The following is a 14,971-nucleotide window of genomic DNA, read 5'->3' as shown; positions in this document are numbered from 1 at the left end:
GGAAGTGGCCAAAACCCCTCTAAAACCAGCCTGGTCGACCAGCTAAAACCAGCCAACCAGGCTGTATAATGTAACCCCAAACCATGATTTTTTCTTCACCAAACTTGACTGATTTATGTGAGAATATTGGCTCCATGCTGGTTCCAGTAGGTCTTCTGCAGTATTTGATGATGATTGGGATGCAGTTCAACAGATGATTCACCAGAGAAATCCACCTTCAGCCACTTGTTTTCACAACCGATCAACTAGAAGTCAGGTTATTATGTGTTGCTCTTACAGCTGAGATCCACGACAAGACTTTTGTCAGATACAATTTTAATGTCTACATCACAGCTTTCACTTTATACGAGGTACTTTGTGATTTTATTTGGAAGTTCTGTTTAGTTTTTAGTATAAAACATCCTCTATAAAGAAAGCTTTTTGGCTGTAACCCACATCGGCTATTTAAAAACATGGACAAGAAAGGCAAAGAAAATACATCAGCATGCATTCATCCGTTTCATCAGTTTTAATTTATTCCGCTTGAGTGCAGCAATCCAGAGGTGTTTTCAAAGCCCATCATATCTCTAGCAGTGCCAGCAACACTGTTTAGACAGCTGCGGTGCCATGTTTCCAAAACAGGCATCATTTTTTAGGGCTTTATGTCCTGTAATGTCTTAATAATTGCTTTGATAACTGGTGCTTTGAAACTGCTTTTTTATTGCTGAGAAATAATTCATATTCCTAATATCATTTTAATGCCAACCATTGTAATCTGAGCCTCTCCGCTGCTTATGGGCTAAATTTAAACTAATAGTGCGTTTTTAAATGAGTGGACGATTATGCCTGGGGTAAAATGATAGTTTAATTTAACCTAAAGATAATTTCATTCCAGACAAATCCTTTAAAGATTTTAGTTTTGCTCCCATTGCGAGGATAAAACATCATTTAATGGACTTCCAAAGGCAGAGGAATTGAAGAAGGATGGTTAAAATGTCATTTTTAAGATTATTTCTGAGCACTGCAACCATGTTGTAGCATTCTGATGACTGATGATGGATATTTAATAGAGAAATGGCTCATTAACAACCTCACATTTAAAAATCCTGATAATCCACTTTATTAGGTACACCTGTCCAACTGCTCGTTAAGCAAAATTCTAATCAGCCAATCACATGGCAGCAACTTAGGCATGTAGGCATGGTCTGTGTCCGAAACCGCATACTTCCATACTATACAGTACACTAAAATCAGTATGAGAGCCGAGTAGAATTCATAAAATTTGAAAATCAGTATGTGAGAAATACCCGTATGACTTACTACTTCCGGCTTGATTGTGAAGTGTGCACCCCATGCATGCTGCGCTATCCCATGATGCCCCGTAAGAGAATTCATCAATAGGAGTGAAGCGACGCAACTGACGCAGGTAGGTCAAGTGACCATGACAAAATGGCGGATGTAGTATGTCCGAATTCTGTTCATACTGTATAGAACGCACTTTCCTAACGGCAGAGTAGTACATTTAATTTCAAATGCAGTACCTACTGAGTAGTAGGCGGTTTCAGATGCAGCCATGGTCGAGACGATATGCTGCAGTTCAAATCGAGCATCAGAATGGGGAAGAAAGATGATTAAAGTGACTTTGAACATGGCATGGTTGTTGATGCCAAACGGGCTGGTCTGAGTATTTCAGAAACTGCTGATCTACTGGGATTTTCACGCACAACCATCTCTAGGGTTTACAGAGAATGGTCCGACAAAGAGGAAATCTCCAGTGAGCGGCAGTTCTGTGAGAATGGCCAGACTGGTTCCAGCTGATAGAAAGGCAACAGTAACTCAAATAAGCACCTGTTACAACCAAGGTCTGCAGAAGAGCATCTCTGAACACACAACACGTCCAACCTTGAGGCGAATGGGCTACAGCAGCAGAAGACCACACTGGGTGCCACTCCTGCCAGCTAAGAACAGGAAACTGAGGCTACAATTCACACAGGCTCACCAAAACTGGACAATAGAGGATTGGAGAAACGTTGCCTGGTCTGATGAGTCTCCATTTCTGCTGCCACATTCTTATGGTCGGGTCAGAATTTGGCCTCAACAACATGAAAGCATGGATCCATCCTGCCTTGTATCAGCGATTCGTGCTGGTGGTGGTGGTGTAATGGTGTGGGGGATATTTTCTTGGCACACTTTGGGTCCATTAGTACCATTTGAGCATCATGTCAACACCACAGCCTACCTGAGTATTGTTGCTGACCATGTCCATCCCTTTATGACCACAGTGTCTCCATCTTCTGATGGCTACTTCCAGCAGGATAACGCACCATGTCATAAAGCGTGAATCATCTAAGACTGGTTTCTTGAACACGACAATGAGTTCACTGTACTCAAATGGCCTCCACAGTCACCAGAACTCAATCCAATAGAGCACCTTTGGGATGTGGTGGAACGGGTGATTGGCATCATGGATGTGCAGCCGACAAATCTGCAGCAACTGCGTGATGCTATCATGTCAATATGGAGCAAAATTTCTGAGGAATATTTCCAGTAGCTTGTTAAATCTATGACAGGAAGGATTAAGGCTTATTATTGCTTATTATATGCTAATTATTACACTTTTTAATGCAAGATAGTTTGTCTGCGTTTGTTAATGGGCATCACCAACTACTCTCAGACACAACTTATTTATGTTGTGTGATGGAAATGGTGCTAATGCTCATAACGTTGGACATAGCTATGGATTTAATGATTTATTCAGAAAGGCAGTCGTCTACTTAACACTAAATGAAGACATTTGACATCTGATTTGACCTCAGACATTTGAAGGAATCATTTGAATATATTCAGTAAACCTCTTATTAACTATTGCTGCCATTGACTCATTAGGGACATTATGAGCGAGTGTGTAGCTCCTCCCCTTTTAAAAGGGCTCCTCCCATTTTAAAAGCTTTTGTTTTTATCCCAGCTCTGCCAATGAGAGTGGTTGAGTTCAAGCGCATCAAATGTGAAGCGTTCTAAAGGGGGCGTGGCATGTCAGCCACTGGAGAGCATTTGATTGGTCTGAAGATTTGATGCGAATCTGAACTATTTATTTCTTTATTTACATCTCTTAAACACAGATTTTGGTGTGCACTAGCTTATATATCTTCCTAAAAACAGACAATACTGATATTAACATCTAAAAAAACATTAATTTCACGGGACCTTTAAGAATACATCAGAAATTCACTCCTAGATACTCGTGTACAGTTTCTTACTTCATCACAGTCAAGTCTGCTCATATTCACAAAGGATAAACCTCTCAACTGTCCTTCCAAATCTCAGGAAGCCTCTGATATTAATGAGAGAACAGTGTTGTAGATGTTTCGTCAAAGAGTTAAAACCTTTGCAGTTTGTCATGCCGGTGACTTGCTTCTAAATCTCATTCAATTTGCGTCACACTTTTAGTCACACATAAATAAACCCTTACAGTCAAGGCTACATTAACCTTCACCTTCCTGTCTGGAGCACTCAAAAAGCCAGCTTTCACTTTCCTCTTCAATTAATGCCAAAGGGAAGCAGCATTCATCTCACATCACTGGCTCTTCTGGAGGAGGACCAGACAAGCGCGGAGGATTACAAGTCAGACAGGCCGTGCTTTTTTTCTTTTTTTCACAGCAACTTTGGCAGGGAGCACTCGAACAATTCAGCCTCTCCACGGATATTTATTACGGGCCGTTCTGTTGCATGATCGGGGGCTTTTAATAAGCGCTTGGGCTGATGAAATATATATGCTTTGTTAAATATGAATCAACAAACGGTTGGGAGGTATTAGGCGCAATCGATAAAGATCACCACATGCAGTTTTTCATTTACGCAAATGGCTTGAAAAGTAAACCAGCGGCCCACTGGAAGCCGTAGGAGTCATTTCATTAGTGCATGCACAGCAAATGATCTACAGTATTGCTGCTAGTGTGTGTGTGCATTCGTATTTATTATTTGTGTGTGTGAGTGTGTTATTTAATGTTGTGATTAAAATACACTGTGTAATTTCAAAGTCCCTTAAAGGCTAGTCATTTCACTCAGTGTCCATCTTTGAAATGCATTCTGTTTGAATGGGGAAACATCAAATTCTCCAAAAATGTTCGCCAATCTTATTGTTAAACTTTATATCAGGAATTACTAATAAGATTAAACAACAGCTTTCTCTTTGGTTTCATTTCTAAACGTTTGATTCATACAAAATCTGCAGAAACGCACATTTGGTCTGAGCCTATCCCCTGGAGAATCGTCAATCTATAGCGATCAGTGATTGGCTCCTGTACTAGAAGGCGGGCATTCGCAATCCTAGCCTAATAGCCAATCAAAACTAGCCCAATGACCAATCAAAACTAGCCCAAATGCCCAATAAAAACTAGCCCAATGGCCAGTCAAAACTAGCCCAATAGCCAATCAAAACTACCCCATAGCCAATGAAAATAGCCCAATGGCCAATAAAAACTAGCCCACAGCAAATCAAAACTAGCCCAAATGGCCAATCAAAACTAGTCCAATGGTCTATCAAAACAAGCCCAATGATCAAATCAAAACTAGCCCAATAGCCAATCAAAACTACCCATAGCCAATGAAAATAGCCCAATGGCCAATAAAAACTAGCCCACAGCAAATCATAACTAGCCCAAATGGCCAATCAAAACTAGCCCATAGCCAATCAAACTAGTCCAATGATCTATCAAAACAAGCCCAATGATCAAATCAAAACTAGCCTAATGGCAAATCAAAACTAGCCCATAGCCAATCCAGCTAGCCCAATAGTCTATCAAAACTAACCCATAGCCAATCAAAACTATCCCAGTGGTCAATAAAAACTATCCCAATTGTCTATCAAAACTAGCCCATTGGCCAATCAAAGCTAGCCCAATGGCCGATCAAAATGAGCCCAATGGCCAATCAAAACTAGCCCAATGGCCAATCGAACTATCCCAATGACCAAATCAAAACTAGCCCAATAGCCAATCAAAACTAGCACAATGGCCAATCAAAGCAAGCCCAATGGCCAATCGAAACTAGCCCAATAGCCAATCAAAACTAGCACAATGGCCAATCAAAGCAAGCCCAATGGCCAATCGAAACTAGCCCAATGGCCAATCAAAACTAGCCCAATGGCCAATCAAAACTAGCACGTAGCCGATCATAACTAGCCTAATAGACAATCAAAACTAGCCCAATGGCCAATCAAAACTAGCACGTAGCCGATCATAACTAGCCTAATAGACAATCAAAACTAGCCCAATGGCCAATCAAAGCAAGCCCAGTGGCCAATCAAAGCAAGCCCAATGGCCAATCGAAACTAGCCCAATGGCCAAACAAAACTAGCCCATAGCCAATCATAACTAGCCTAATAGCTAATCAAAGCAAGACCAATGGCCAATCAAAGCAAGCCCAATGCCCAATCAAAGCAAGCCTAATGGCCAAGCAAAGCTAGCCCAATGGTCTTTTAAAACTAGCCCAATAATTTACAATCTCAAAATATGCCATTGCCTATTCACAAAGCAAATATTTTACACCAATGTATCCATTATGCATGGTTTCTTCTTTGAAGAAAAAAAAACTGTGTATTATTAATTATAAATGTCCTGTTACCATAAAACATCATCTTACATTAAGATCAATAGACTTTCTTCTGCAAATTACATCTAATTTTGCAGTTTTTATTTAGCAACAATCCTGGAGAGTCCTACCAATCCATTACCATAGAAACGAGAACAGCCACACACACTCTCCACAGTGTGATTGTGCCGTTTCATCATCCTAGCATCCTTTATATCACTGGTAGAACATCGATTTGGTTTGCAATATGTCAAACCTTTAACATGGACTTCAAAAACAAGTGTTTAAAAGTAGCCCAATAGCATGGGTAAACCGCAGACTTGGCAACACTGACATTCGTCAGATGCTGGGAAAAGATGACATGTATGTAGTGACATCAGACCTGGATCCATGGTGGCTCTCTAGATCAGTGTTTCCCAAACCTGTTCCTGAAGCCACACCAACAGTACACACGTTCAACCTCTCCCTAATCGAACACACCTGAATCAACTCATCAGAATATTTAGTTGAGATTAATGGGTCAGATAAGGGAGACATCCAAAATATGTACTGTTGGTGTGCCTTCAGGAACAGGGTTGGGAAACACTGATCTAAATGGTGGAAAATCGAAATTATTCTTAAGACTTGCCAGATAAACCAGCGCCGGTCTGGCAATAGCACTAGCAAACAGTTTGTGCAGGTGGAAAATGGGTTCTTCAATGGCGTTGATGCGAAAAACGTATTTTTTTGACCATTTTAAAGAGTGTATAGCATATTGCACCGCTCATTTTTATTAATTTTTTCATTCTTACATCATATAGCTCAGTTGGTTCCGGCAGGTATCTTGATGTCAAAGTGACATCAAAAAACATCAGGAACACAAATCGGATTCGATGACAAAATTACATCAAATTGACATCTAACATTGACGTCAAAAACACGTTAAAAATAGATTTGACCCCAATGTTAGATGTGAATTTGACCAATTAGATGAAGTTTTGACATAAAAGAAGTTTACAAGCATTGTAGTTCGAATTTGGAAGTGAAGATTTCAGATCATTCATTTTCCTTCAGCTTATTTATCCCTTCCAGCTGCAACCCAGTACTGGGAAACACCCATACACACTCATTTACACACACTCTCATACACTATGGCCAATTTAGTTAATCAATTCCCCTATAGTGCGTTTCTAAAATGGGACATCTTACAATCTCGTGGGATTTGGGACGGGACTGATGTAGAAATAAACTCCAGATGACACAAAATCTATAGTTCCTTGTAGGTCCTGACTAACTCTGAAGAAATAAGTCTTCCATTGTGTGAAGTAAATGAGGGCGTTGGGGATTTTGGGGGCAACCTAGATATCCTTTATTCAGCTGATGACCTTTTTAAGTGGGAACGTAATGCTTCGTTATATTATTAGGTGGCATTTCATTGACAGAAGTGTCCAACATTTCATAGGGAAGTAGTTCATCGCTAGAAGACTGGTAGTGAGGGGATATTTCATTTCTCCCCTAAAATATCATGACTTCCATCTGTATGGCTTTCTGATGCGCCTTTAATTTGAAAGATAAGGATGAAATCAAATGAAGCGTTCATGTAGACGGCTCAGACAATGATCTGTTGTAGGTTTAAAGTAATATTTCGCACCAGAAATGACACTTCAATCTTCATTTACTTCATGTCATTTGACTTATTTCTAAGATTTTTATTCTCCTCCTGCAAATGATCATGCTGTTCTGCGTACAAATAAAAGCAATAAGCAGCTCTCATTTTAATTTGCACTTCAAAGACATCAGTGATGGAAAAACATCATTTTATTTCTTAAAAATAGGAACATTTCTGTATTTGCATGATGCTTCACATGATCAGCGATTCATTTTTATAATCAAAAACAACTGATTAATACAGGGTGTGCGCGGTGTCTCAAAGTATTATAAGTTGGTAAATCAATTTAGAGAAATTTAAGGCCCTTGAAAAGTCCTTGATGTTACAAGGTATTAAATTTTGCATCATTTTTGATTATACAGTTGCATAATTATAGCTGTATGCTAAAGCTTTACATTTCTGGATGCAGTGTAGTTTATGAAATCAATAAAATCCTGCTAGATTTGATGTCACACTGCTTTGTTTACTGCAGTAACCAAGGAAGCACCATTATTTCTGCTATTCTATAGGTGAAACCTTCTGGATTAACATTTTTATAGTGTTTGAATTATGTTTTAGTTTACGATTAGTATTTAGTTAATATATATATATATAAAATGTCGCCAATGTTAGATCTACAGTGGTGATGTGGTGGTGATAGGTCATTTTTCTGACAAGTGCTTCAGCAATCTACATGCTTAGAATGGGGGATTCATCGGCCGTTTGTTAAAGGAAGGATCAGAAAAGTCTATTGATGTACAGTACATCCGGAAAGTATTCATAGCACTTGACTTTTTGCACAATTTTTTACAGCTTATTCCGTCTGGCCACTCTACCATACAGACCTGATTGGTGGATTGCTGCACAGATGGTTGTCCTTCTGTAAGGTTCTCCTCTCTCCACAGAAGAACGCTGGAGCTCAGACAGAGTGACCATCGGGTTATTGATCACCTCCCTGACTAATCTTCCCCGATCACTCAGCTTAGATGGCCGGCCAGCTCTAGGAAGAGTCCTGGTGGTTCAAACATGTTCCACTTACGGATGATGGAGGCCGCTGTGCTCACTGGAACTTTCAGAGCAGCAGAAATGTTTCTGTAACCTTCCCCAGCCTTGTGCCTCCAAACAATCCTGTCTCGGAGGTCTACAGACAATTCCTTTGTCTTCATGCTTGGTTTGTGCTTTGACATGCACTGTCAACCCTGGGGCCTTATATAGACAGGTGTATGCCTTTTCAAATCATGACCAATCAGCTGAACTGACCACAGGTGAACTCCAATGAAGCTGCTGAAACATCTCAAGAATGATCAGTGGAAACAGAATGTAGCTCAGCTCAATTTAGAGCTTCACGCCAAAGTCTGTGAATACTGATGTACATGTGATTTTACAGCATTTTTATTTTTAATAAATTTGCAACAATTTCAAAAACTCTTTTTCCACATTGTCATTATGGGGGATTGTGTGTAGAATGTTGAGGAAATAAATGACTTTAATCCATTTTGGAATTAAGCTGTAACCAAAACATGTGGAAAACGTCCGGATGCACTATATAGCCCCGCCCTCTTCTGAAAACAGCACAATCTCATTTGAATTTAAAGCAACAGTCACCAAAACGCCACAATTAGGATCAAAGCCAGAAAGAGTCAGTTTCAGAGAGTTGGAAAACATTATCTGTGTGGTATTTTGAACTGAAACTTCACGTCTTGTAAAAAGGGGCATAATAGGTCTCCTTTAACACATAATAGCCTACATTAAGCAGTTTAGAGCTGAACAATAGTGTTGTTATTTTGTAGGGCTATTTGACGACAGTGTAAATAACATTTGTCTATTTGTGTTTACTAAAAGAAAGAAAACAGGTCTTTGTAACACCACAAAGATGAGTAAATGATGACAGGATTTCTGTTTTTTGGGTGAACTATTCCTTTAATACGGTAATAGCCTGATTTATATTCTCTCTCTCTCTCTCTCTCTCTCTCCACTTAGGTCTGATTCGATTACAGGAGCTCATCAAGGCTCCGTCTCGTTACAACATCCGATTAAAAATCCGGCAGCTACCAGCAGAAACAAAAGATGCCAAGCCGCTTCTTAAAGAAATGAAACGAGGGAAAGAGTTCCATGTGATCTTTGACTGCGGGCATGAGATGGCGGCGGGCATCCTGAAACAGGTGAGTCACGTGATTATCAGATTTTTTCAGGACAATTAAAATACTAACTCAATATAATGCTAATTTGAAATATATATCTTATAAAATATTTATTATATTAAAATATAAAATCGATATATATTAATATTTATATGAATATTGATTATGTTAATTTATTTAAATTTACTCACTCACTCACTCACTCTCCTTTTTTAGTCCTTTTTTCATTTATATTTCATTTTAAAATAATATATATATATATATCAAAATATATATATTTCAAAATTTCCCCCCCCCCTAATATATTTTGTTATAATATACACATTTAATAAACCTGAAAAAGGTCTTCTCAATTATAAATAAATGTCCCATATACAGTGGTCAACATATATGAGTACACCCAGGGTGCGAATTACAAGGGGGTTTGGGGGGGATTGACCCCTTAATTAATGCTTGATTCCCCCCTGAAGGACGTCAAAACATGAGGTATGGGGGTCAGCCATTTAATACTGAGAAACGGTTTGCTCTGATCTGTATTTTAAATAATAATATTAATAAATAAAATAATAGATAATATAAACAGACATTTGATCGCCCTATAACGGTTCATACCACTGTGGAAAATATTCATTCAACAGTCTGAAACTGAAGATGCAGACCGCTGATAGACATTGTAAGTGTTCAAGGAGTTTGTTTCTGCATAAAGGTAAAGTCAAATTAGATGCATCGTTTGTATAATTTGACCTACAGTAACTACTAAATTTACACACAGCACCCTATATTGACAGAAAAAAACACAGAATTGTTAATATTTTTGCAGATTTAATAAAAAAGAAAAACTGAAATATCTGAAGTCAATGAGAATCTACCCTGCTTTAAAGAGCTCAATCATTTAAAGTCACAGATGACAAAAAATAGCCAAAAAATAATGCATTTAGCTATATGAATTACACAATATATGAAGATCTCCTTGTGTTGTTTAGCATTTTTTAATGACTAGTAAAGAATAAAACACTGGTACTGCCTATTTGTATAGTGGGAAGCAGTGCTTTTAGGATTTGCTCTTCTTTCGAATGCCTTAAATGAGTAAAAGTGCATGCATTGTTTCTGAGCTGTTAATCTATTGTCTTTCTGGATCTGGTTGTGAGATTGATTAGTAAACAATCAGTGAAGTGTACAGGTTTCATTGATTAGCCATCAGTCAGTCAAGCTTACATGCTCCGCTAGTCAGTATGTGTGCATGTAATTAGTCGATGGGATAATGCTCATGGTGTGTGTGTGTGTGTGTGAGAGAGAGAGAGAGAGAGAATGTGAAACAACTTTATTCTTAACAAACTTCTTCTGGAGAAAGTCTGATTTGTTTTATTTCAGCTAGAATAAAAGCAGTTTTTAATTTTTTAAACATCATTTTAAGGTCAATATTATTAGCCCCTTTAAGCTATATTTGTTTTCAATAGTCTACAGAAGAAACCATCATTATACAATAACTTGCCTAATTACCCTAAGCTGCCTAGTTAACCTAATTAACCTAGTTAAGCCTTTAAATGTCACTTTAAGCTGTATAGAAGTGTCTTGAAGAATATCTAGTCTAATATTATTTACTGTCATCATGACAAAGAGAATAAATCAGTTATTAGAGATGAGTTATTAAAACTATTATGATTAGAAATGAGTTGAAGAAATCTGCTCTCCGTTAAACAGAAATTGGGGGAAAAAATAAACAGCGGGGCTAATAATTCTGACTTCAACTACAAATATTTTATAAAACCACAACATTTCAAATGATATTAAATCATTCATAAACTTAAAGCACTTAAAATCACCAACAACTCTGCACATAGGCTTTGAAGGGCTCCTATTTGACCCCTTTTGCAAGATGAAGGATACATCTTTGGTGTCTCCAGAATGTGTCGGTAAAGTTTCAGCTCAAAATATCCATCAGATAATTGATTATACCCTGCTGAAATCTCAATTTTGGGGTCAGAGGAAATTGTGGCTGTTTTTATAGCCTGTGCTTTAAATGTAAATGAGCTGGTCCTCCCCGCCCACCTCATGCGTATTCTTATATGTTAAGTTAGATAAACAGCAGTCAGTGACAGAGACAGGGATGAAGCAGCAATCCAGTTTATGAGTCAAAATCCCAAGTGAGGTTATTTGATGTATTTGTGGTGGAGTTTAGGCTTTCGGCATTGAGTCACGCACAAATGCTGTTACAAAGTTTGCCAACACAGGCTCTTTTTGGATATGTACCCCTGTCTATATTTCTGGAGAGCGTGAATTATGTATGGCTGCAATTCATCTTTAAAATGAACGCTATGGGGCGGTACGGGGCGGGGGCTTCTGTTTCTTTTAGCATTACAGCCGACTGCTTACCTACGTACGGACGGCTTTTCTGGTGTTGCCATTTTGCTCAGTGGCTTGCCTTGTACATTGATGGACTTGGGACGTGGAGTATAGTTGAACGATACGACCGGGTTTGAGTCCTAGTTCCATAAACTATGTTAAAAAAAGCAATAAATAAACAAACAACAGGCTTAAAACGCGGTGAAATCACACGAACGTGATGGTTTTACTTTTTCTAGAATGCTTTTGAAAACACTATTGGTTGGGTTTAGGGGGTGTTTAGGTCTGCCGGTCAGTCAGTTCCTCCAGGTACTCCGGTTTCCCCCACAAGTCCAAACACAAGCGCTGTAGGGGAATTGGGATAGCTAAATTGGCCATAGTGTACGTGTGAATGAGTGTGTATGGATGTTTCCCAGTGATCGTTTGCAGCTGGAAGGGCATCCGCTGCGTAAAACATATGCTGGATAAGTTTGCGGTTCATTCCGATGTGGTAAACCCTGATTAATAAAGGGACTGAGCCGAAAAATAAAATGAATGAATGAATAATTGACAGAATTTTTAGATTGACTGACCCTATATTGACAGAATATGCTATATTATACAGCACCAGATCCAACGCAACCTAACTTACAATTTAATCAACAGTACATTTGCCGTACATTCCAAATAAAGTCCTGCATACTTTCTCACGTTGCAGAAATCCGAAGAGAAAACGGATATTTGAGCATGTGGCTTAACTGCAAGAATATTCCCCCAATTACAGGAATAATCAAATATTAAAGTGGGTATTATTCAGGCCGAAATTGACTTACAGACCTCCTTAATCAGTTTTCAGACCAGTGGAGTGATAATGAAGATACTCATTATTAGTGGCAGTGGATATATGCTTCTATAATGGGCAGCTCTCAAGAGGCTTTGTCTGATATATCCACATTTAAAACTTTCGACTTTTGTGAAGCCGTCCACACTTTTGAACTTGTGCAGAAATCCGCTCGGGCTCCAGAGCCATTATTTCCCGACCATATGCTTCACGCAAGACTGAATTTAATAATTAATTTCACTTTAGGGCTGATGATGGCATTGATATAACTGGGTCTGGCGGTGATATAATACTTCATATATTTGAAGCTCTCTCAAATTCACTTTAGTTTAACAAAAAGGGGTGAGTGTTCTATAATTAGATCGTAGCATAATGTTATTTGTTTTATTAAAAATGAGTCAAAAGCATGTAATGATGGGATGAAGCAATTGTAGTAGCTGCCGGTCAGTTGGTAGACCCAATATTAGATGCAGGTTTTGCTGCAAGACTTGTGTGTGTATATAAATGTCCTTTCACATTAAGTGAGAAACAGCATTACTTCATGGACTGCGGGTTTGCTGTCAGGTCCAATATGAATTTTAGCTGCTCCATCCTTAATATAACAACCTCCTTACAACGTCAACATTACATAATTTACAAAACATTCTGTGCATTCAATAAAAATCACTAGTAAAATGGTGCAAAAATTCAATGGGCAAATTGTTATTATTCAATCATTCATTTTCTTTTCGGCTCAGTCCCTTTATTAATCAGGGGTCGCCACAGCGGAATGAACCGCCAACTTATCCAGCATATGTTTCTCGCAGCGGATGCCCTTTCAGAGAAACATCCATACACTCTCAATCACACAAACACTCATACACTACAATTTAGTTTTTTCAGTTCACCTAAAGCACCTGTGTTTGAACTTGTGGGGGAAACCGGGGCACCCGGAGGAAATCCAGCGACGTTCTTGCTGTGAGGCGATTGTGCTGCACCAGCGTGACACTCAAATTATTATTATTATTATTATTATTATTATTATTATTATTATTATTATTATTATTATTATTATTATTATTATTATTATTATTATGAGCAGCAGTAATAAAGTTTAAAAAAAACTTTGTTTTAAAATGTTCATATTTCTTCCAAATCACAAATAAAAAAATTAATTTAATTTTTTTTTTTTTTTATTCATTTATTCATTATTTTGCTCAGAAAATTTTTATTGGCCAGATGTTTTATATACAGTATGTAAATCAGGGTTATTGCACAAAATATTGATTCCTTAAAGGGATAGATCACCCATAAATGAAAAGTATGCCATCATTTACTTATCCTTGACTTCCAAATTAGTTTGAATATTTATTTATTTATTTTTTATTTATTGGTTGGTTGGTTGATTGATTGACTGATTGATTGTTCTGGTGACCACAAAATCAGATATATATTGAAGACCGTAAGGCATCAGTAACCATAGTATTCCATGGTATTAATGGATTAATTAATTTTTGCACTATTGAACTTAATGGTTAGGAGTTTCTGACATTTTTCAGTACCTTGTTGGTGTTCAACAGAACAAAAAAAGAGAAAATGAATAATCTGAGGATTGTTTATAGTGGTCTATTAATCTTAAGCTGTACTCTAAAATAAAGAGATATTAAAAAAATACCCCCCCCCCCCCCCTATTGGCTTTATTGAACACAATGGGCTCTATTTTAATGATCTAGGCACAAAGTCTAAAGCACATGGCGCAAAAGCATTAAGAGCGTGTCTGAAACACTTTTGCTATTTAAAGGATGGAATAATACGCTCTGTGCCCCGGCGCATGGTCTAACAGGGTTGTGCTTATTCTCTTAATGAGTTCTGGCTGTGTTTTGAGCATAACGCGCATTAAACCAATCAGAGTCTCATCTCCTATTCCCTTTAAGAGTTAGTTGTGTCGCACCATGGCGCATTTGCTATTTACATGGTGAGCTTGGTATGGGTATAAACGGAACCCTTCACTAGAGAGCAAACAGTGAAACAGCGCGAGGATGAAGAACGAGCCTCCTCCATTCAGCCTCTTTACTTTCTCTTTTTCTTTAATCTTTACTTTACTCCTTTACTTTGGTGGAGTGAGGAAACAGTGGAAACTCACTCCACTGAACACATCCATTACATATTTAATGTTCAGCAAACGAATAAATGAACAATAATAACAAAGTGGGGAGTTATATACCAATACACGTCCTGTTCTTATGCCCTATATGGTGATACAGACGTCTCCAAACCCCACAGGTGGACAAATCTACACGTGTGTTTATTAAAAAAATATAAATCTGCATATAATTAATATTACTGCTGATAATAATCACATTATACTGATGCAGATCGTGATGAATTAACTGAAAAAGCCCCCCGAAGTGAAGAAGGCATGGAGGCAGTGGTGTTTATGTAGAAAATAATAATTTCTGTAATATTTTAATCCTTTTTTATTTGTATATCTGT

General features: G+C 38.1%; 1 protein-coding gene across 1 annotated transcript in view; it reads left to right on the top strand.

Annotated features, from left to right (window-relative positions):
• Positions 1 to 14,971, top strand: part of grik2 (glutamate receptor, ionotropic, kainate 2) — a 309,147-nt gene that overhangs the window by 105,047 nt on the left and 189,129 nt on the right. The window contains exon 4 of the mRNA XM_056475005.1: positions 9,176 to 9,357. Within this exon, the coding sequence (XP_056330980.1) occupies positions 9,176 to 9,357 (182 nt within the window). The remainder of the gene's footprint in view (positions 1 to 9,175; positions 9,358 to 14,971) is intronic.

This window comes from Danio aesculapii, chromosome 16 (genome assembly GCF_903798145.1).
Source record: "Danio aesculapii chromosome 16, fDanAes4.1, whole genome shotgun sequence".
In the NCBI taxonomy this organism is placed as follows: domain Eukaryota; kingdom Metazoa; phylum Chordata; class Actinopteri; order Cypriniformes; family Danionidae; genus Danio; species Danio aesculapii.
This window is presented reverse-complemented; position numbering and strand designations above follow the sequence as displayed.